General features: G+C 44.0%; 1 protein-coding gene across 1 annotated transcript in view; it reads left to right on the top strand.

Moving 5' to 3' along the window:
* Positions 1-24,268, top strand: part of CA4 (carbonic anhydrase 4) — a 121,658-nt gene extending 97,390 nt beyond the window's left edge. Inside the window, exons 6-8 of the mRNA XM_085649442.1 lie at positions 3,824-3,890; positions 15,394-15,557; positions 21,936-24,268. Coding sequence (XP_085505568.1) covers positions 3,824-3,890; positions 15,394-15,557; positions 21,936-22,124 — 420 coding nt within the window. The 3' untranslated portion in view covers positions 22,125-24,268. The remainder of the gene's footprint in view (positions 1-3,823; positions 3,891-15,393; positions 15,558-21,935) is intronic.
* Positions 24,269-24,477: the final 209 nt, after the last annotated feature.

Below are 24,477 nucleotides of genomic sequence, written 5' to 3'. Positions count from 1 at the left end.
GTCTTTAGCTCCACCTGGGAGGATCACCTGATCCACCTGAGGAAAGTTTTGGAAGCCCTGCAAAAGGCAGGACTCACTATCAAGGCTACTAAGTGCCAGATAGGGCAGAGTCAGGTTGTGTACCTGGGTCACCTTGTAGGTGGAGGCCAGGTTCAACCACTACAGAGCAAAATCCAGACCATCATGGACTGGGTTGCTCCAACCACCCAGACTCGGGTCAGAGCTTTCTTAGGCCTGACTGGTTATTACAGAAGATTTGTAAAGGGATATGGATCCATTGTGACCCCCTTAAATGACTTAACCTCTAAAAGGATGCCCAAGAAAGTTCAGTGGACTGTCAGCTGTCAAATCTTTTGATGACCTAAAACAGGCCATGTGTTCTGCTCCAGTGCTCCAAAGTCCCAACTACTCCAAAGAATTCATAGTTCAAACTGATGCATCAGAGGTGGGGGTAGGTGCGGTATTATCACAACTGAATGAAGAGGGCCAGGATCAACCAGTAGCTTTTATTAGCAGAAAGTTGACCCCCAGAGAGAAACGTTGGTCAGCTATAGAGAGGGAGGCCTTTGCTGTGGTCTGGGCCTTGAAGAAGCTGAGGACATACTTGTTTGGCACTCACTTCCTTGTTCAAACAGACCATAAGCCCCTCCTATGGCTAAAACAGATGAAGGGTGAAAACCCCAAACTACTCAGGTGGTCCATTTCCCTACAGGGGATGGACTATACAGTGGAACATAGACCTGGGAGCAACCATGCTAATGCAGATGGCCTCTCCAGATATTTCAACTTAGAACATGAAGACTAAACTGGTCAAGGTTAGTTTAATGTCCCTGCGTTTGGGGGGGTTGGGGGGTTATGTAGGAGAGTGGCATCGACTGCATAGTTGCCCCCAACTTTTTGACTGTTTTCTGACTCTAGCCAGGCTGTGGCTCTGCTATCCAGGACCCCAGTCTATCTGCTTCCTCTCTAAACTGATGTGAGTACCCTAGGTACATACCAATTGGATACTGAGGACACCCTATGAGGCCCTTGTAGATGGTACCCTAGGTACCCAGGGCATGGGTCCCTCAGGGGCCTACTAGGGGCTGCAGCACTTATTGTGCCACCCCTGGGACAGCCATACAAACTGACACCACCAGACCACTACTGTAGTCTGGGTAAGGTGGTGCTTGCACCCCTTACAGGGATATAGGTACCCTGTATCCCACTTAATTACAACACATATATCCTCATAGGTCACCCCTAAGGCAGGCCTTGCTAATCCTACAAGGCAGGGTGCTGAGATATGTGTGAGGGGGAACCTCTACCTGAGTAGGGCCCCTCTGCAACCTTTGTTGAAACTAGTGCGAGGTTGTTTGTAGTGCAGCCATACCATATACTCTTAACCGCATTATAAGTAATCGCGATAGCGTGATAACTTGAGAATGGCTGCACAGAACCATGTCATGTTTGGTGTCAAACATCGCGGAATCATACCCCCAACCCAGTCATGGGAGTGAGGGCATGATTCCCCCCTGCTAGAGGGGTGATATGGTAAAAGCGGCAGATTTTAGACACCAATTTAAAGTACACACGTAGTACAAAATGGATGCTACCCGCCACCCACACGACTCTGGCTGCCTGTTGCTGGGCAGAACTCCAGCCACGGCAGCTGGACAATAGCGATCTTGTTGCAGGGAGGTGCTCCCACCTCCCCAGACAGACTGTGTGGATTGGAACTGGGTGGGTGCACCATAGGACGTCTTTCAAACTTGCACGTAGGCTTCTCCAGTGCCTACTTCTGCATACACCGCCTCAAACCGGTTCAGGGGCATCCTGTACCCTGCCCAGGCGGGAAGGTGCCTGAACTCTCATTGGTGGGCTCTGATTTAGACACTCCCCTAATCTCTGGATAAAGGTGGGTGCAGGGTCCCCAGAGCCTCAGATTAATCTTGGACTTCACAGACTTGAACCTTCGACTTGCTGCCACACAGCTGAATGAAGAAATCTCCCTTGGGGTAAAGGAGTTACCCCCCTGCTTGGCAGGCACCTGAAACACTGCAAGTGACCCGGTTGAAACTCCACTGCTCCTACGGACATCAAAGACTTCTGCCTACCTTGAGGTGGGTTTCCAAGCATCCCAGAGGCCAGTGAGTGTGCACAGCAAAGCTCAGCACCGTGGACCCAGTGTGTGCCGAGATCCCCAATACCCCAGGACACCGGCCACCTCTTGCACAGCACACGAACCCGCCGAGTGGGGAAGTTGTGCTTTGGCCCATTATTGAGCCAACTTCTCAGCATCATCTGTACCGACACCCTAGCCCGCTCTGGGGACCCGTGGGCGCATCTTTACGCACGCCAAATTGCTGCCTCCCGCGTTCCCTTGTCTCTCGACTGGTGGGCCCTAGCGGAGGTCAATTTTCACATCCAAGGGCTCCCCTGGTTGCTCCAGGCCTGCTCTTCAGTCTCCTTGCTGGAGACCTTGCTCAGACCTCGTGGGTCTGCACCAGTAGCTGTTTCTTGATTCTTGCGTGGGTTGCAGTTGCCAAGGCTTAGTGGATCCAATCCGGACACTAACACCGCAGCGACCCTCATCCTTCGTGGGACAGTCGCCCTCGAGCAGCTGGCCTTCCTTGATGCCTCCTGAAACCCGTGGCTGTTGATCCAAGCTGCTCATCTTCCACCTGGAAGCACCCGACATTGAAGGGCTCTTTCTCCTGAGCCCCCTGGTCACTGTGCCGTGACCCAGACTCTGTCCCTTCTGCTTTCAGGTCCTTCTCTTCAAGATCTACATCTTCAATCTGCACGACATCGACAAAACTTCTTGCTAGCAGCAGTTCTTCACGTTTTTCCATTGAAAACCAGATCGCGACCCGACATCGAAAACGACCTATGCATCCGGCTTCCCTGGGGCAGGTAACAGTGGTACCTCGGTACTCTCGTGGGTGTGGGCCTTTCAAAAGCTTAACTCTAAACTCTTGAACTTGAACTCCTCCTAGAAATGTCTAGATTCTTGCAAATTCCAACCGCGACATTACCCATAGGGTTTAATAGAGATCCCGACAGTAGTTTGTACCACTGCACGCGTCTCCCGTGGGTCCCCTTCCTCATTACCTTGGGTGGTTTTGTAAGGGGCCAGCGACCCTAAGTGCCCTAGGCACTGTCTGTAGAATTGTCGTGGTTCTTATACCACTTTTTTAAATATATGGTTTGGTCCCCCCCTGGGGCCCTACGATTCCAGTGCTATTTATTGTAACTATCAATGCTTGTTTGAATCGTATCTTTACCTCCAGCCTCATAAAGATACTAGTAGGATTATTCTTAGAATAAATACATATGTTTTGAATATATACCTGTGTGGACTACTCTTTCGTTTGGTCATTCAAGAGGTTATCTATGGTAAAACAATAAGCTTAACACTCCTTCAAGACTTAGCCTGAAGGCTGCTCTCCACAGCTACCACTAGGATAGCTTTCTTTAAAGGTTGTCTTTTAACCTCTTCTGTGCCCATGACGATATAGTCTCGTCATGGAGCACGGTTGCGCTGTGCCCATAATGAGACTATCTCGTCATGAACCCCACCCACTAATGCAACGCCCGGCACAGGAGGGGGAAAGGGCGTGGCACTGAAGGGGTTAACCTATCACCTTAAGAGTCGAATTGGACTGGTGCAAGGTGTCCCCTATAACTAGTGGACAGCATATGCCAGGACAACTTCTCACACCAGTCCACTCACAATCAGAGCCTAATGGGGAATTCTCCGTGTAAATTGCTCTGGAAGTGTCCAACGATGGCAGCAGGCAGGTCGCACATCATTAAAACCATGTTTGTTTTGTCTTTTCAGAAAGCTGAGAACGATAATGAGGAATACGAGCCCTTGATTGATGCACTTAATGATATTCCATATAAAGGTAAACCATCTAAGTGCCAGGTTTATTTAATTATTGAAATACTTCATTCTGATAAATTCCAGCCCTGTTATGGATTGTTTCATCAGCAGAGAGGAAAGCTACAGACTGCAGGTATATGGAGTCCTCTGAGGAATGATAACAGCATTTTCTGCAAGCTTCAAATAAACAGTATAAGTATTAAGAAATAAGCTGTTTTGGTTGGTGGAGGGTCTTTTAAGCCTTAAGTACCAAGGCCAATACTTAAGTGGTTCCCCGCTCTCAGATTAAATAAGCATTGGCAAAGTGAATAGGTCCTTCCCTGATTGCTGTCCTTTTTATTTTGTCCATGCTTGTTTGCTTTGTCATGTTCTTGTAGAACTTTAGTGTTGGGGGAGCTGGTGAGCCTCCACCAATATAACAAAACTTACTGTGTCTAAAAGCGAAAAAGAAATTGGGTGTAAAATACACACACATTGTCATAGCAGTCCATAGCCCTGATGGGAAAGTCTGTGGACCTCATTTACAAGGCCATTGCGCTTCACTTTTTTTGACTGGGGCAGCGCAGGCGCAGTGTGCCTGCCCATATTTACAAGGCCACGTAAAGTCACCTTGCCTGACTTTTCATGGCCCTGTAAATATGGGCCCCTTTCACGCATTACTCTGAGTGAAAGGGGCGTTCCATCGGGTGTTGCTGTGGGTGCACCCACAAAATATCCACGGAACCTGATGCATTCCCAGATTTACAAAGGTTTGTAAAGCTGGAAATGCATCAGAATCCTACGCCTCCTCAGAGTGGCGCAACGAGGAGAAATTATTTTCTATCTCCTTGTTTATTCCTCCTTCTATGAGTGCTGCATTCTGCAGCACGCATAGAAAGAGGAAAAAGCCATCAATTATTGTTTTTGTGCAGGAAAACAACAACCTCAACAAAAACAATCTTCTCCACAATTCAGGCAACCTTGCCACATGATGCAAGGGTATCTGTGCTGGTGCATGGCATCCAATTGTGCGCCAGCAGAAGGAAAGCACACGGATGTGTCGTATTGTTGCTAATACGACGCATCCCAGTGCTTTTAAAATTACGGCGCTCGGCACAACGAAATGGCTTGTGACGCTCAGTTGTGTTATTTTGTTTATAAATGAGGCCCTTTGTGTGCAGATGTGCTCCTTGTGTTAGAGCAGAATCCTGCACTCATAGCGAAGTTAGACAATGGGTCAAGTGTTTTGGCCCATAGCCCCATACTGTATGCTGTAGTGGGCAGAAGAAATTGTGAATGAGACAAAGACAGACCAATATATTAAGAGGGCTGGCTGAAAGTCCCTATAAGTATTATATTTAAAAAGTTTGAAAATCAAAATGTTTTGGCTAATGGCAGGCCAAACAATCATTGGCAAACTCAATAGGTATCACGTTTTCAAGAGCTGTTGGATTTGCCAATATGTTTTAGCCATGTTGCTCACCAGCATGGCTGCTGTTCAGGATTGCTAAAAGTTGGCGGGGTAAAGAAGAGTGGCCTGAAGTGGAGTGTCATAAACTGGAGTGTCGTGGAGTAGAGTGGAGTGTTAAGTAGTGGCATAGAGAGTAATGTAGTGGTGTAGAGTAGAGCTGAGTGGCATAGTGGAGTGAAGTGATGTGTCAAGGAGTGACGTAGAGTGAAGTGGCGTAGAGAGTTGTGGAGTGTTGTGGAGGGAGTAGAGTGCCTTAGAGTAGAAGAGCGTAGAGTGTCATAGAGTGTCGTAGAGTAGAGTGCCATAGAGTGTTAGAGTGGAGTAAAGTTTCATGGAGTTGAATAGAGTGTCACAGAGTGGAGAAGAGTGTTGTAGAGTAGAGTGGTGTATTGCATAGTAGATTGTTGTGGCGGGGTGTGGCATAGAGTGGAGGAGTGTAGTAGAGTGGAATGGTATAGAGTGGAGTAGAATGGCGTAGAGTAGAGTGTCATAGTGGAGTGGACTAAAGTGGAGTAGAGGGGTGTAGTGTGTCATAGAATAGGTGGGGTAAAGTGGCATAGAGTGGCATAAAGCAAAATGCATGGAGTGTTGTAGAGTGGACTAGTGTTGTAGTGTGGCATAGAGTAGAGTGTTGTAGAGTGGCATAATGTGGAATAGTGTCATAGAGTGAGGTAGAGTTTAATGAGGCAGAGCGTCATAGAGTGGAGTTTCGTGAAGTGTAATGTTGTAGAGTGGAGTGCCATAGAGAGGAGTAGAGTAGCCTAGAGTGAGGTGATGTAAAGTACAGTGTTGCAGAATAGATTGCAGTAGAGTGCAGAGGCATAGAGTGCACTGGGTTTGAGTAAAATGGTTTAGAGTGCATTGGCACAGAGTACAGTGACATAGAGTAGAGTGGCGTAGAGTGCAGTGGCGTAGTGGTGCAGAGTAGAGTGGAGTGGCGCAACGTAGATTGCAGTGGCTTAGAGTGCAGTGGCATAGAGTGGAGTGGTGAAGGTTGGAGTGACACAAAGTGGAGTAGAGTGACTTAAAGTCCAGTGGTGTAGAATACAGTGGGATAGAGTAGATTGTTTCAGAGTAGAATTAAGTAGCATAGAGTGGAGTAGTGCAGGGTAGAGTGCAGAGTAGAGTGTTGTAGACTGCAATGGCATAAAGTGCAGTGTTGTAGAGTAGGTTGGAGTGGCTTAGAGTGCAGTGGTATAGAGTGGAGTGATGCAGAGTAGATAGAGTGCATAAAGTTCAGTGGCGCAGAGTGGGTGGAGTGGCAGAGAGTGGCACAGCATAAATTGCAGTATGTAGAGTGCAGTGGCATAGAGTGTTATGGCACAGGGTGGAGTAGAGTGGCATAGATTGCAGTGGTGTAGAGTAAATTGTTTCAGTCTAGAGTGGTGTAGGGTAGAGTGCAGTGGCATGTAATAGTGGTATAGAGTGTGACGCTGTAGAGTGGTGTGGTACAGTGTAAAGTGCATTGGCAAAGAGTGTTGTGGCACAGAGTGGAGTGGCGTACAGTCGAGTGGTGCAGAGTAGAGTGGAGTGGTCTAGATTGGAGTGGTGCAGAGTGCAGTGGCAAAGAGGGCAGTGGTACATAGTAGAGTGCATTGGTATAGAGTAAAGTGGTGCAGAGTAAAGAGGCGCCGAGTGAAGTGGTGTAGAGTGCAGTGTCATAGAATGCATTGGTGCACATTAGATTTGAGTGGCATAGAGTGGGATTAACATAGAGTGCAGTGGCATAGAATGGAGTAGTGTAGATTGTAGTGGCGTACAGTGCTTTGGCATAGAGTGCTTTAGAGTGTTGCAGAGTAGAGTGCAGTGGCACAGAGAAGAGTGGCGTAAAGTTCAGTGGTGGACAGTGCAGTGTTGCAGAGTAGAGTGTCCGGGAGCAGTGGTCTAGAGTAGAATGTATTAGTGTAGAGTATAGTGGCACAGAGTAAAGTAGCATAGAGAGATGTGGCTTAGAGTACAGTAATGCAGAGCAGAATAGAGTGGTGTAGAGTTCAGTAACGTAGAGTGCACAGGAGTGTAACACAGAGTGGCGTAGTGTCCAGTGGCATAGATTGTTGCAAAGTAGAGTATAGTGGCGTGCATTGCAATGGTGCAAAGTAGATTGGTGTAGAGTGCAGAGATGTAGAGTGTATTGGTTTTGAGTAAAAGGGTGTAGTGTGCAGTGGTGTAGCGTGCAGTGGCATCGAATAGAGTCACATAGTGTGCAGTGGCGTAGATTAGAGCGGTACAGAGTTGAGTAAAGTAGAGTCAGACAGGGTAGATAGCAGTGGCATGGAGTGAACTGGTGTGAAGTGGAATAGTTCAGACTGGAATAGAGTATTGGCGAGTGCCGTGGCATGGATTAGATTGTTCCTGAGTAGAGTGAAGTGGAGTAGAGGGCAGTGGCATAGAGGAGGGTGTCATGGAGTATAGTGTAGATTAAAGTGTAGATTAAAGAGTATTAGAGTGGATTGCAGTAGAGTGCAGTGGCGTAGAGTGGACGATGAAGAGTAGAGTACTGAAGAGTATAGTGGAGTAGAGTGCAGTGGTGAAGAGTAGAGTTGCAGAGAGTTCTATGGTGGAGAGTGCAGTGTTGCAGAGTAGAATGGCGTAGAATGAAGTGGCATAAAGTGGAGTGGTGCAGAGTAGAGTAGAGTGGAGTGGTGCAGGGTAGAGTGCAGTGGCATAAAGTGGAGTGATGCAGAGTAGAGTGCAGTGGCATGAACTGCATTGGCGTAGAGTGGCACAGAGTAGAGTGGTGCAGAGTAGAGTGCAGTGGCGTAGAGTCTAGTGGCATAGAATGCAGTGATGCAGAGTAGAACGCAGTGATGTATAGTACAGTGGATGCAGAGAAGAATAGCGTGGAGCAGAGTGCAGTGACATAGAGTGTAGTGGCGTGAGTGATGCAGATTAGAGTATAGTAGTGTAGAGTGCAGTGGTTAGAGCAGAGTGCAGTGGCATAGAGTAGAATGGTGCAGAGTAAAGTAGAGTGACACAGACTGGAGTGGTGCAGCGTGGATGGCAGTGGTATAGAGTACAGTGGAGTGGAACAGAGTGTAGTGGCACTGAGTGTAGTGGAGTACAGTAGATTGTTTCAGAGTACAGTGAAGTGGCATAGAGTGGAGTGGTGCAGGGTAGTATGTAGTGGTGCAGAGTGGCTTAAAGTGCAGTGGTGCAGAGTAGATTAGAATGGCGTGGAGTGAATTGGCATAGAGTGCACTGGCGGACAGTAGAGTGGTACAGAGTAGAGAGGCATAGAGTGGAGTAGAGTGGAGTGGTGTGAGTAGAGTGAAGTGAGGTTAGTGCATTGGCTTAGAGTATAGTGGTGCAGAGTAAAGCAGAGAGGCGTGGAATGAAGTGGCATAGAATGGAGTGGTGAAGAGTAGAGTGCAGTGACACAGTGTGGAGTGTCATAGAGTGCATGGCCTAGTGTGAAAAGTGCAGAGTAGAGTGCCGTGGCGTGGAGTGGCATGAAGTAGTGCAGAGTGGAGTGGGGTAAAGTGGAGTGTGCATGGTGTGGTAGTGCACTGCCATTACAGACAACACATCTGCAATTAAAATGACCATTACATTTGCAGAAACATGGAGTTTTACTGATTTAAGCATACAGCGCACAAATAATAATGTGTGGAAATGTCATCACCCAGTGAACTGATTTCTTTTGATCATATTAAAAGACTTGTTTCCCCCACACTTCTGAATTACCCAAAAATTTGCTTTGTTTGTGCTTTTCTTATTCGGATATATTCTGAAATATCTGCACAGTTCATTAACAGATATTTAAATTTTGTGTGCTAATTGTTTTTTACATCATACAGCCTTCCTCCAGCACCTCCCCAAAAGGCAGCATGATTGTCACATAAATTCTCTCACTTTGAAGTCAGAGAAGGAAAACCCCTGGCTCTCTCATAAGACAGAGCCTGACATTTAACCACTGTCTTTGAATGCAAAGCAAATGTGACAAGACAAGAACAAGATTTAAAGGCCTGTCTAAGAAATCGAACACTGGGGGAAGGATACAGTAAATGGGGATTGGGACATTGATGGGAGAAACTCAAGCTGGATAGCCTAAAACAAATAAAGCCAGCAAATAGAAAGCAAGCAAATGTAAGTTGCAAACCACAAAGCCAATGGTAAGCAATGGGCAGAATGCATTCCCAGGGAAGCTTTCCAAATGTCCTCAAGATGTAGATAGCAAATCAGACAGCTGTGTTGTCTGGTAGGCTATGACCTAAAAAATTACCATTAGGCAGTATTAACTGAAAACAGGTACAGGTCTGGTTACGTGTAGCATGCTACATTGATAACTCTCCGCCTTTATACAAAGCTTGATTGCTTCCATTAGTATTACTGGGATATTTTTTCAAATGTATTCAGCTATTTCAGATTTCAAATGATGGCAGAAAGAATGGATTCCTGTTGTAGTCTACAGAAATTATAGTTGCTAGGGTTTTGAGAGTCTGATCGGGATAAGCCGGCAGCATTTGTGAGGTAAGAAGTGAACCAGTGCACAACTGTGTTCCTAGGGTGAGGTGTGAATGTTTCTAGTGTATGGAGCAATGTTTGGTTGAAGGCTGAAGTGAGGGTGAACAGGATCAGGTTGAATGAAGAGTGATTATCTTGGCTATTCCTGTCAGGCGCGGCCGGTGCAGGTAAGAGCGGTTGGGTGGGCCGGAAATCGATAGACTATGGAATAGGGAAAATAAAATAAATAAAACCACTTACCTTGTTGTCCCTACATCACCGAGTCTGCGATGCGGTGAGCGCAAAGTAAGTGGTATTTATTTTTTTTAAACTTTATTTTCCCTATTCAACTGTGTGTCGACTTCTCCCCTCTGCCCACCGGTCGCAGCTGATCTCTCTGCTAGCCAGACTGGTGGTCTTTTAGAAAGGGGTGTGTTTTGATTTGATCCTGTACTTGGGTGGATGTTGCTTTTTAGATGAATCTGGAGAAAATATGTATGTGGTGTTCAAAGAATCTGGCGGAAGAGGTTTTGTTTGGCAATGTTTGGTTCTTTTGTATTATTCGGGCAAACACCCTCAGCGATAACCATCCTTTGGCTTTATTATGACAAATATTGTGTGTATAATCATTGCCTCTTTGAGTTATAAACTGTTGTCTTTTATTAGTTTTAGTTTTTTAAGTTATGATTTTAATGTTAAATGTGTGTAATATCTTTAACATAACTTCTGTTTATATCTGGTAATAAATGTGAGGAATTAGTTGTTCACTTATTATTTTAGTTGTAAGTCATTTAATAGAGACTTTCAAATACAATGGTAATTATGAATTTGAATTGTTAATTAGATTATTGGTTATGTGAATTCTTTAATTGATTTTAATAATTAGTATATTACTTGATTGTACGGTTTTTTAAACAAATTATGTATTTGTATTATTTGGTACATTAATGTGTTAATTGTTTTCAAGTATTATTTTAAGTGTTTTTTAATGGGTGTTAGATGTTTAGGGTAGCTAGTGGAGAAATACTTTAAAAATAGATATTTTGTAAAGTTTTCAACAGATGAATATTTGTAAGGTATTTTTCTATTCATACGTGTTAATGCATTAGCTTAATTGGTAATTATTTTGTATATATATATATTTTATGTTAATAATATATATATAGATAGATAGATAGATAGATAGAGATAGATAGATAGATAGATAGATAGATAGATAGATAGATAGATAGATAGATAGATAGATAGATAGATAGATAGATAGATAGATAGATAGATAGATAGATAGATAGATAGATAGATAGATAGATAGATAGATAGATAGATAGATGGATAGATATTTGTTTAAATTGTTTAATTTAGGGGTGGAATATCAAAATATTTTTCTAATCTCCCACACATTCCCTACCATTGAAGGAAGCACATTTACTATTCCCATTCCAAAGTCAACCACTTTCCCTAACACTTTCACTTACGTTGGAGTGGGAATAGTACATCAATCCCCTCCAAAGTCCAACACATTCCTTGCTGTTGCCAGGTTGGAGTAGAAATAGTAAATTTGACCCCTTCAAAGTCTAACCCTTTCCCAACTGTTGCACTGGTTCGAGTGGGAAGAATAAATCTGACCTCTCCAAAGTCCAACACTTTGGGGTTTATTACGAGTCTGGTGGTCCACTGACCGCCAGACTAGTAAGGGTGCAGCGGTGACGATCTTGCGACCGGCCTATTTGGACCAGGGCGGTTGGACCACACTGGGACCACCGCAACTGCCAAGGAACAGAGACCCCTGGCCGTGGTGCGCTAGTCTTGAGGCCACAATATGCTGGTGGAGCCGCTGTAGCCCCGCCAAATGCACCATCATGAAAAGTGATGCAGTGAGGAAACGAAGGGGGCCCTGCTGGGCCCCCTTGTGCCTCTGCACCATTGGGTGCAAGCAGGGGGTACATGCACATGTTGTGACCCCTGTGTGCATGCACCCCCAGTTCCTGCAGTGCCCTGCAGGAACTGCCTTTGACACTCCAATTGCGGTGCTTTTTTCAAAGGCACTGCAGTGGGACCGCCAAAGAACCGCCCGACAGAGAAAAAATAAGTCTTTCTATGACAGGTGGTCTTAAATGGCTTTTACAGTTTCGGAGTGGGGCAGCAGCATGGTGGCCCCACTCTGAGACTGCCAAAGTCATAATAAGGCCCTATCTTTACTGTTGCTGTGGGTTGAGTGGGAATAGTACATTTGATCTCTCCAAAGTCCAATACTTTCCATACTGCTACCTACATTGGACTGGGACTAGGACATCTGGCCCCTCCAAATGTCCAACACTTTCCCTGCTGTTGTTTATGTTGGAGTGAGAAGAGTAAATCTGATGCCTCCAAAGACCAACACTTTTCCACATATCTCTTACTTTGGCGTGGGAGTAGTACATTTGAACCCTCCATTTTTTAATGTTAATTGTTTGCTTTTAATGTCTTTTAAGGTTTATTTTTTATTATTTAATTTTAAATGATCGGGTACTAAGAGAAAGCAGCACAAATCTGGTGGCATATGGGACAGATGCATTAATAGGGTAGCGCCTGCCAAAGGTGCAGCTGTGGAATGTTGTTTTTACTGCTGTGAGGTCAATGGTGCATAATAACTTCTACTGAACACCTATGTCACATTGCAGAAGAGAACAATGGCTTTAAGATTCCTCTGCTGCCTTAAGTAAGGCAATCCAATATACACACCTAGGTTTTAAAGTGGTGTCAACAGCTGACTCAACAAGTTTAATATTTGAATTCCTCACCTGACGCTACCTACACATATCTGTGGCACCCTTATTAAATTACGTGGTTATAGGTGTAGGAAGCTTTTTAGCCATAATACCATTGTCACTCTTTCTCTAAGTGGGCTTGGTGCGAAAGAACTACTACATGGGGTAGCTACCACTCGCTACATCTGGCTCACCCTTTGCTATTCCTGTCGGTGCCTTTGGTACCCCCGGTGTCATGGTTTTATGTCAAAATATCATTAGGGGTGAAACATTCCTCCCACAGAATTGGTAGCATTTGGCGACTCTGCATTACTCTAAACCAGAGTTCCCAGCAAATTCTGCCAATCGCCGCATGGTTGAATGTTTACCTGCAAGGCTTCAGAAATGCGAATATGAGCAAGATTTAGCATCCCCTAGCGCCATTTTCTAACAAGGGCAGTCAGTGGGCTGCTTCTCCAGAAGATTTGCTGCCGCTCAAGTACATTTTCTACTCAAACTGCAGCAAAATCAACTCGAATGGTGCACGCTCTTGTGCACCTCATGGTGCGCTTCGCACTGATTTTTCAGCGCTACTCGCACTACTGGTGCTAGATTGCAGCGCGAGAATCACAACATGTATATTTTCCACCCGTTGGTGGAACTCCGCGAGATCTTGCTGAGTTTTTGTGTAACTCCGCCAAGTTCCACAGAGTGAAAACTGCAAGTTCCGCCCACCCCTAAATATCTTATACAGAAATATTGTCTAACATAAATATTGTGTCCTAAATATTATTCACAAAAATGTTCTAGAATTAAATCCAATGCTTTTTTGTAAACGACATTTAGGTCACAGTATTTACGTCTGTCAATATTCTAACAACAATTTTCTAGTACCACAACCTCAGGGTGCATGGAGGCAGCAGCAGAAACATTGCATTCCCTGGCTTAGCTTAGACACATAGCACGATCTAGGGGCCTGAGACTAGGACCAAATCTGTGATGTCATCAGTGGACATGATATCACTGCTACTACACTTGCATTTTGGTGAATTGATATCCATGAGCTTCACTACAGGTGATAATAGGAGTCCAGCTGTGGCTCACTGAGTGGCAGATAGGGACATATATGATTCTGTTAACCCCTTCGCCGCAGCGCAAATTCCGCCGCGGCACTGGGGGGGTGAGCGCGGCGCCGCCATGCTCGTGACGGAACCACGCCGTCATGAGTCACGGGCGAGCTGTGCTCATGACGGCGTGGTTCCGTCACGACTCTGCCCACTCTTCATTTCGCCCGCACAGGCGGGGAATTAGTGCCGCGTGGGCGGAGCGGCCGCAACATGACGGAACCACGCCGTCATGAGCACACGCCGCCCGTGGCTCATGACGGCGTGGTTCCGTCATGCGCACACAAGGGGTTAAAAAATGTATCTAGCAAGAGTAGCCAGTCTACTTCATCCTTGAGTGTTTCCAATGAAACAGGATGTGTCTGCAGCTGGAAGGGGAGAGAGCCCAAATTTTGCTTTCTGTATTTTTTTTTTTTAAAAAGGAATTAAATAAAATACTAAAGTTTAAGATTTGCTCAAATATCCCGCTAATCAGAAAATAGTGAAATTGTTGAATTAGACTGAATTTAAATAACATGTGCAATACAGATATGGGATTTTGAGTCAGCTAAGGGGGCCCTGCTATTCTATACCTGAGAGAGACTAGAACCTGCCAATGGTGACAGTTAAAAGGGTGAATTTAACGATTTCAGGGAGGATTCAAATGTAACACCAACAAATTAAGGGCCCCATAACGATGGCGGGCGGACTTTGTCCACCCGCCACCGTAACTGGAAACGGGACTAGCCGCCAGAGGTGCAGCGGTCCCGCTAGGCCAATTAGGATGCGACCGCCACCTTGGCGGTCGTATCCTGCATCTTCAACATTGTGGCGGACGGTGCTGTAAGCAGCATCCGCAGCAATGTTGAATATGCATGCAGTGCATTGACAGGCACAGCGTGACAGGCACCGCCCGGTGCCTGCCACCTTGTGCGTGGCAATGAAGGGGGTACCATAGTTACCCCCCAAGTGCAGCCACCCACCCCCCAGGGGCCCGCAACAGGCCCCCAAAGTAATTTATCGTATGCCTTTCCAAGGCAGAGTCTCCGCCATGGAAAGGCAAACCCACCGCAAGCATACTAATATGGATGGCGGTGCCTGCAAGTCACTGCCACTATATCATGTGCCTTTTCCACCCGGCCGGCAATCCGACTGGCGGAAAAGCAGCGGACGGACTCTCCGTCCGCCGCGGTACCCCCGCCATATGGCGGGGGGTAAATTGCGTTGTGATGGCGTGAGGATCACCACCGTCCACCACCGCCGGCCGGGTGGTGGCGATCCGCATGACATCCTAATGGGCCCCCAAGTGTCAAAACATTCTAGAGATACAATATCTCATAAATAGTAATGTATTTGTATTATCCCATAACTCTTCTGTGTATAAAATAACATTTGATTGATTCAACGGCAACAATTTATATTCCGAGTAGAGGATTAACATAGACAAAATAAAGTCCAATCTCATCAACTGATTGATGGCTTCTGTGTAAAATGACACAAAAGTAGTCTTCAAGTTTCTTATCAACCGGCAATTTTATTTGGTACACTTTTCATTGGACCTTTAATGCAGTCTGTATGTATTCGACAAGTTCAGAGTATATGTTTCTTTATTGAAAGACTTTTTAATAAACATTCTTGTTTTCAGTGCTAATGGCCTTTTATCTATATGTTCTGCCTAGATAACCATATTATGAAATATTTTATTAGTCATGCTAGTGTTGGGAGGCACCTTCTTTGGTCGTTTGTGTTCAATGGAAATAATGGTTATATTTGCTGACATCTTTTTTTTCCAATTATCTTCAGATAACACCACTGTGATTGGCCGCTTAAAGTTAAAAAATCTGATCCCAGAAGAGGGAAAGCTTGACCGCTATTTTCGATATAATGGATCCCTAACCACGCCTGGCTGCGATGAAACCGTGGTTTGGACTGTCTTTGAGGAACCAATTCCACTAAGTCAAAAACAGGTAATTGCCACCCTGAAAAACTGGGCTTATCAGGCAATGCAAATAAAAATATTTTCTTCATACACTTGTGCACTTTAAGAGACATAGGGCCTGAATTAAAGTTTGGTGGAGAGGGTTCTATGTCCCAAACATGACGGATATCCCATCTGCTGTATTACAAGTGACATCCGCCAACCTCTAAATCAGGCCCCAATTCATATAAATAACAATATTGTTAATACATTCCTATAGATTTGGTATATGAGCTTTGAACTAGTCAATTTCATTGGGTGATGCAGAGGACACTCTTTGTATGATTGGCTGAGTTATGCTTCATCTCCGACTTTGTCCCCATCAAACTGATTAGATGCAGCTTTTATAATTCACCAGTTTGATTGGTTGATAGATGTTGAAAGCTTTAAATCTACACATGCAGTTAATTAACTTAGCTTGTAAGCTTTTAATCAACTTGTTTAGCTGATTCTAAAGGCATCTTATGCGAGAAATCATATTTTAGCTGCAAATAATCATAATAAGGATTTTTTTTAAAACTTCCAATATATGGAAAACAAAAGCAGACCCGCTTCCTTTGTCTCCTTGCGCTACCTCTCTCTTTCCATCCATCCAATCTTTCCTTCTCTCTCTTTTCTCCCTCTCTTATCACGTTCTTTCTACCTCCCCCTCTATTTCACTCTTTCTCTCTAGAATCCTCCCTGCCTTCAGAAATTAATCTCTTATCTGAAAAGAAAGTGACAGATGCACTAAGAGTGGCCTTCGGTTTTCAAAACCAGCCTCCAAGGGCGCCAGCCCACTGGGGAAATGCCCAGTGAAATGCAAGGCCTTTCCAGCCCTGTTCCAGTATAATAAGCACACAATGCTGTTCCATACAATTTACTTTATCCCTCATGCATGTGGTTTGATTTTCAGTATATATGAGCTCTAAAAAACAATTGGTGGTGGTATACTAAACTTATGATGATGCAACAAACGTGTGTATATATATTTATATATACACACACACACACGCATATGTTTGTAGCATGTGTCACTGTAGATACACATGCTTAGCATACTCCTGCCATCTAGTGTTAGACTCAAGCATTTGTAAGTTTCTTTTTAAGGAGTCTTTTGAGCCACGAGATATAGTGGCTTCTCACTTGGGTAGTAAGGCGCATGGGCATCGACTCCATGTTATATTGTTTTTTCACACCATCGGGCTCGGACATGTACTGATGGGGAACTGTGTTTAGCACAGTTAAACACACTCTTCAGACCCTGAAGGCCTTTCACCAATCCCAAATACTTTGGAAAAGACTTTGATTGACCATCCTGTTCTCCTCACGAACAGCACACTAAACGCTGGCTCCTCTCAGTGATAAACCTGTAGAGCCTTAGGCCCTCCTTGTAGTTTTTCCCCAGGTTTCTTCAAAGAATTCCTCACCGGCAATGCAACAGAGGTGATGGAAAGAACTCCTTTTAAAAACTGTCCACAATGCCACGCAAAATATCCCTGGACTGACCACCACTGGGTGTGCAGCACTTAATTCTCCCCCAAGCATAACAAGACAACGTGCAAGGCCTGCCTTGGGTTCCAGTCCATGAAAACCCTTCACTACCAACAGGAACATAGATGGGCCCTTTGGGGGATGCAGTCGCAAGACAAAGAATCCCCTGGCATCTTCAGTGAACAGGACGTATTGGGTGAGGAACAGCATCAGCCCAAGGCATTCAACGAGGAAGCTGCTGTACTGACTTCGAGTGCGGATGCAATTTTCACCTCGGAATCCAAAGAGGAACAACAACAAGTCTCAGGCCACTTATAAGGCATGGACAACAACAACTGTAGGTAGTATGGACTAGTAGGGTCATATTTATCTAGCCCAGAGGCCCAGAATAGAGAGTGAGCAGCACAGACATAGGATGTCCAGCTCATTCCTTAAAACATTTCTACCAGACCACCACTGCCTCTGAGCCGTGGTTGGCACCAAGCAGAAACTTCAGATCCAACACCGTCACTGCATCAAGCATCAAACTTCCTCAAACTTGAAAGTGCCATCATATAAGCTAGAGGCCAGTGCCTCTAAAAGCAGGCAGGCACCAAAACCGGCATCAACGTCGGAAGCTCTATCGACACCTAACTCGAGCTTGGCTCCTTAAACAGACACAGTCATCGAGGGTGTGTTCGGAGACGAAAAGAGTTGCCTCTTTAGTGGCAAAGGAGTAGGAGCCTATTCTCCAGCATCTGCAGGACAAACTTGATGCTTGACAAAAACACCTATTTATCCACCCACTGAGAAGAAAAATCTGCACCAAACCAATGGAGACACTCCCAGAAAAAAGGAGACTCACCTTTGAGGAGCAAAGTGCTCTGAAACAGATACCACCAAAGGAAAAAAAAGATTTAAGTCCGAGGTCCAGTAGCATTTCTTTAACTTGCTGCTCGACGGGAGATACCTCTTTAGGCCACAAGTGAGTCAAATGTTGGAAAAGCTGAAAAAGGGCACACAAGCACTCCCTCAGTGGGGAACACTTCTTCAAGAAGAGGTTCAAGTGCTACTTCAAAAGGGCACCATGGATTCGGTGTCTCGCCGTCAGTGGTGTAAAGCATTCTACTCCCTATACTTCCACATCCTCAAGAAAGACGGCATGCTTAGACCCATTCTAAATGTGAGACCACTTAACAGATACATCCTCTCAGGACACTTTGATATGGTGACATTGAAGGATGTCATACCGCTCCTGCAGCCAAGTGACTATATGGCGGTACTATATCTCAAAGACACCTACATCCACATCTCAATCCACGCAGCCCATCAGTAGTACCTAAGATTTGTGAAAAATGGCAGCGCTATCAATACAAAGCACTACCACCACCCCAAGGGTCTTCACCAAGTGCCTGGAAGTGGTTGTCGTATATCGAAGGAGGAGGGGTATCCACATGTTCCTACCTCGACGACTGGCTGATAATCAATCAAGAGTGCAGGCCGCCAAGAGTGCCTAGAGCACACCCAAGTGACCATCTCACTTCTCTGCAATCTGGGCTTTACCATAAAGGCAGTCTCACACACACTTGCTGCCTCTTTGTCACCTAGACCAGCCGATTTGTCATTGGGCTATTTGTGAAAGGCTTCACCTGATGCAGAATACCTTCTGAGAGTTCAGGATTCATCAACAGGTCCATGAGTGGGATCTCAACCTAAAGATGTTACACCGCTGTGGCACCACCAACATGGATCTGTTCTCTGCTCCAGAGAAAGCGAAATGCCCATACTTTGCCTCTATGTACTCACAACCTCGGTTCCAGGGCAATGCTCTGTGAATGAACTGGTCAGGGATATATGCCGCCTCTCCCAGTCATTCCACCAGTGGTATGGAAGATGTGGCAAATCTTGTAGTTCGCATCCTGGTGGCTCCCATCTGGCAATGCAGTATTGGTACTCCACCCTATTGGAGATGTCCATTAGCCCCCCGAGAAACTCCCCAACAAGCTGGACCATCTCACTCGGCAGCATGCACAGATAAGACACCCTGATCTCAAACAGCACAACCTCATGATATGGCACCAGAAGTCTTAAAATTCTGGTACCTAAGAATTCCACAAGAATGCATGGATGTTCTGCAGAAAGCACGTAGACCGACTACCCGTGCATTCTATGATGAGAAATGGAAACGTTTCTAGACTATTGTAAAGCAAACAATACACAGCCACTCATATCGGCTGTCCAAGACATCATCACATATTTATTTTATCTGGAGAAAGCAGCATTACCTTATATTTCCATACATATTCATTTAACAGCAGTCATGGCGTGTATGCAAAACAGGGAACACTCTTCCCTGCTCCACATTCCAGTGATGAAAGCTTTCCTGGAGGGCCTTAAAAGAATCATCTCTCCAAAAACACCATCAGGAACTATATGGAACTTTAACATTGTGCTCACCAGGCTCATGGCTCCTCCAGTATGGACCCATGCATTCATGTTAACTTCAATGCCTCTCCTGGAAAGTTGCTTTTCTTGTAGCAATAACCTCCCTGTGTTACATCAGTAAGATACAGGACCTCATGCTGCAGGAACCCTTCATAAAAGCCTATAAAGATATTGTAATCCAAAGGACAAGCCAGGTTTTTCTGTAAAGTGGTCGAGCAGGTTCCACCTCACCCAAATCATGGAGCTCCCAGTGTTCTTCCCTCACAAGGACTCAGTCGTAAAGACAACGCTACATACCTTAGATGTAAAAAGTGCACTCATGTATTATATTGACAGATCAATCCTTTCCATAAAATGGCCCAACTGTTTATTATCTTTGCAAAACCACAAAAGGGAAAAACAATATCTAAGGTGGGTATCGCCAGATGGATAGTGAGGTGCATTCATACCTGCTACCACAAGCCTAAAAGAACTCTTCCAGTCAAACCAAGGGCTCACTGTATACATATGAAGGCAGCATCTATGGTGTTTCTAGGTAATATTCCACTAGCCAACGTTTGTAAAGCATCTACATGGTCAACCCCAAACATGTTCACCAAATGCTATTATGTTGATGTCTTCGCCAGATAGCAAGCAACAATCGGCCAAACAGTCCTTAAGACTCTCTTTCAGACATTTAATTTAAATGTGTAGATTTATATAGCACAGCTTATTACCGATGAGGGTATCCAGGCACTGTCCATGGGCACGGGGAGATTAAGTGATCCGTCCAGAATCACAGGTTGTTGAGCTGACACAGAGACTCAAACCCAGATCCCCAGCTCTAAAATTTGCAGCTGTGTCCGCTGCGCCACATCCTCACACTATCCACCGCTCTTGGGAGGTACTGCTAGGCATGTGTGTCTACAGAGACACATGCTATGGGTGGAGAATGTTACTTACCCTGTAAGCATCTGTTCGCAGTGTAGATTATTCGTACATTCACATGCAAGCGCCCACCTCCAGGGACGCGCAACAATGTATTCACAGATGTCTTCAACTTCTACCTTCTCACAATTTACTCCCATGCTTTAGGCAATACACATGTGCATCATAACATATTATGTCACCACCCTTTATAATACTCTCGCCCGTTGTGCGCAAAAACTATCTAACAAGTAGTTGACGCCCACAAGCCCTGCTACGTAAGGGAGGAACCACTATACCTCTTGACTTGAAATACTTTTTTGGCAAAAACAACTCGCAAGTGTCAACGTCCAAAAGATGGCAGGAGTATGCTAAGCATGTGAATCTACAGCACTACACGGTAGGAACAGATGCTTACAGGGTAAGTAACATTTATATATATATTTATATCATCCAATGTGTTTTTAATTAGATTTACCAATCGTCTGTAGATTAGATTCAGGAGTACATGGAGGTCCATGAATTGATGTCCAGATATCTCTAAAACTGAACCTCTTCATGCCCAACCTGAGTAAAATGCTAGCCTCAGGTTAAATTTGATATAGTTTCTTTGAGTTGTTTTTTCTGTATCAAAGAGTTTAAAATTATTATGGTGATTTAAAATGGAAATTACACTATTTTGCACCCCCTACCTATTTTCTTGGCTCATGCTTGACAGACCTGTATGAAACATAAAGAACCAACGTGAATATACGTTTTGGAAAGTTGTATGCAGCAAAGTTATTAAGAAACAAAAAATGGATTTGAAATAGAAAATCTAAACTAACCATAACAACACTGGTGCTATCACTTCCAGTATAATATATTAAAAAAGACTCACAAGAAGCGATGATTTGTGAGGGTCATAGTACCACTCACATTCCCCACAAAAGATCTGGATCTGCTTATAAAGTTTATTAGAACATTGGAATGTTGGAAGCTCCCTTGAAAACAATGGAGTGCTCCGGGCTTATAATGGGTGGTATAAGCCCGGAGCACCAACATTCCAATGCTTTTGTTCACAGCTGTGGCTGTGAACAAAGGCTTCAGGGAATCTTAGGGAATTTCAAACCCTTTGCGCTACCTAAAGCCTTTGTTTAATTTCATAGAACATTCTGCCCTCTAGTGGCAGAATGTTCTAATAGCCTTATAGCCCTTCGTAGCTGGGCTATACCGGCTATTAAATTCCCGCTCCCTTCGGCTCGGGCCTTTAACGCTGGAGCAGGCCTTAAATAGCTGGTATAGCCCACTACGGCGGGCTATACGGCTATATATCGTGCTCTTTATTCATGTATAGAAGTTGTTCTTGGAGGGGACATGTCCCACTCAAGACCTCACCTCACACCTCAAGTGAGACATAATCCCTCTCCACCTCTCTAGCACAGGAAAAGAAAAGAAGCAAAAAACAACTACTAAGGCAGAAGAGGAAAGAAAATGTGTTGAGGATGGAAAGCTGTTGCAAGGGCTTGACATAAGTGTTATTGGCTGTTTCTGACTTTTACTGAGATGGAACTTTTCTTTGTAGATTGAAGCCTTCTCCGAACACCTGTTCTTCCCTGACGGCGAGACCAAAATGAGCAGTAACTTCCGGCCAATTCAAGAGCTAAATAATCGAGTTGTGTTTAGATCAAGCGCAAATGTTCCTGTCCTCCAAGGGGCGACATTATTCGTCACTTCTATGTTGGCCTGTCTCATAATTGGACTGCAGCACTGATTGACTCGGATGCCCTGTGGAGTCTTGTTGTTCTAGCCCTGTGCTGTAAAATAGCCTCACGCTCTCTGTGGGGGATGGACTGAGCAGCCAACTACTGAGGTTTCTATGTAGAGGATACCACACATTGGGGGCATGTCCGGTTGTGGGCTAAAAGCTGATCATATCCATATCACCCATTAACACAAGCAATGCACATCCAATATTAACCCACCAAGAGGCAACATCAGGTGTTGGTCTCCACCCTCAATGATTGTACAGTTGCCTTCATGTAGCATATCCATTGGCACTCCTACAATATACTTTCAAGTAACTCTGCTTCACACACACTTGGGCAATGTTCTGTTGAGTTTGTATCATTCCTAAGTTATTAAAAACACATCAAATACAAAACCAACAAGATCAGATTCTTCCCATTGCAGATGTGTATTGATTACATGTCCACACCACACACACATGCCCTACTTACCAATCCAAGAAAGTCAAAAGCAATGAATTTCCCTAAGCTGTCTTTCCAGTAGGAACTTACTAGTGATGGCTTACAGAAAATCAAGCTGGCACAGGAACACTAAAAATAGAGGGTCCGTTATTTACATTATTCCTAGTTCCAGGTCTGGAGATAATTATCTATTTATTTTTTAATGTATACTTGACTAGTTTTGCAACTTAAAAACGTATTTGTGTCATAATAGATCATATCGTGCGTTTTCTAATATATGGGTCTACTTTAACCATTAGATCTACATTTCAATTAAGTTATATGGCCTCACAACATTTCAATGTTTTCTATTTCTTATCTAATATGTTATTTGCAGAGATAGAATTTATCTCTAACCTCATGACACTATCACCTCATCAACAAGGAAGTATGTTGAGGTGATTCTATTCATGGTGTTGAGCCATACAAAGCGAACCTCACTCTAACCCAGTGAATGAGAATATAAACAATGTGAACAAAGGCATAGAAAATGATATGTAACCACCTAGTCATAACTAACAAAAAGATGGTAATTCAGACAGATGTTCAAAATCTAGGATGTAGATATACATTTGGGAACTCTGTGACTCATTACGACTCCCTGTTCGTTACCCACCTGAATTATATCACCTTCCCCCTGTCTCAGATTTTAGATTTATGCCCACTCTGTGAGGTTTATTCAAGGGTTTTCTGATCTATTTGTGCTGCCTATAGGATGCACTCCTTGTTAGCAAAGCAGTGGTCCTGATGCATGCAGACTTGGAATAGAGATATTTTGCATTGTCAAGTCTTCAGGAGGTGCCACTTTGACATGAGAAGTGAGAATGAACTGATAATTCTCTTTTGCCAACCTGCGTGTTTAGCCAGTTTTATTACTTCCCTGCCAAAAGATTTGTTTTTTCAAACAATATATTTCAAACAATGTTTTTGTACGTTTTTGTTTTGTTTTCAATCACATTTTACCTCTTTCACAGACAGGAAAGGCATTTGTTAGAGGTGTTTTGAGCTGGAAGTCTGTTATTATGTAATTATTACTCATTTTTAGTTCCATTTTCTTTGTAGAACTTTTGCACATAGCTACTCTTGACAAAGAGAGATTTGCCTCTTTGTAAACATGTGCACACCTTACAAGGAAACTTCAGCTCATAAATTCAGAAAATCCATAGCTCTGAATGGTCAATCCAACAATTTCATTATTATATGATGGATACTATAAAGTATTCTTTACTAAACGGAAACTAATGTTTAAAGGAAGCTGAATTAATTTTGTGAGAGATTCCCATCAACCTATCTCTCTCCACAAACGCAAGCAGTCTGTATATTGTAAGATTTTATGTTATCTGCTTAGCTAAATAAATTAAAGAAACTGATTCACTGTTTTGAAGAAGATACTAAATTGCATTTGCCTTGTACATTACCCCAATGTAATCAAATGTTGTTAATTCTTAACTTGGAATCAAATCTGTTACTCATTTACTTGAAATAATGTGAAGGAAGTACTATTTCTGTAATAAATGTGAAATATCCAAAATTAGAAAATGTATTGCAATAAAACAAACACTTGTTAATAAACTGTAAAAACAAAATTTTATTTTTATGAAGTTTAAAAGACTAATGTTTCTAAAGAAAGTATAACATATTGTGTAACAATAAAGGGTCATGAAATATTTGTACATTTGCTTTTTTTGGAACGCAGAACTCGTTTGCTTTCTGAGTGATAATCTTGGTTAGTTTGGTTAAAAAAAAAGTAAAGCATGGTAAGAAAATTGGAGACTGTGGTGCTAAATGAAGTCATGAAGGGTTACTTGGCCTAAAGCCAGGGAGATGTGGCCCTCCATGAAGCTAAAGCATATGGGCCCGATTCACAGAACTAACTTA

This window comes from Triturus cristatus, chromosome 3_2, assembly GCF_964204655.1.
Source record: "Triturus cristatus chromosome 3_2, aTriCri1.1, whole genome shotgun sequence".
Taxonomy (NCBI): Eukaryota; Metazoa; Chordata; class Amphibia; order Caudata; family Salamandridae; genus Triturus; species Triturus cristatus.
The sequence above is the reverse complement of the archived record's forward strand: the minus strand, read 5'-3'. Positions and strand labels throughout refer to the sequence as shown.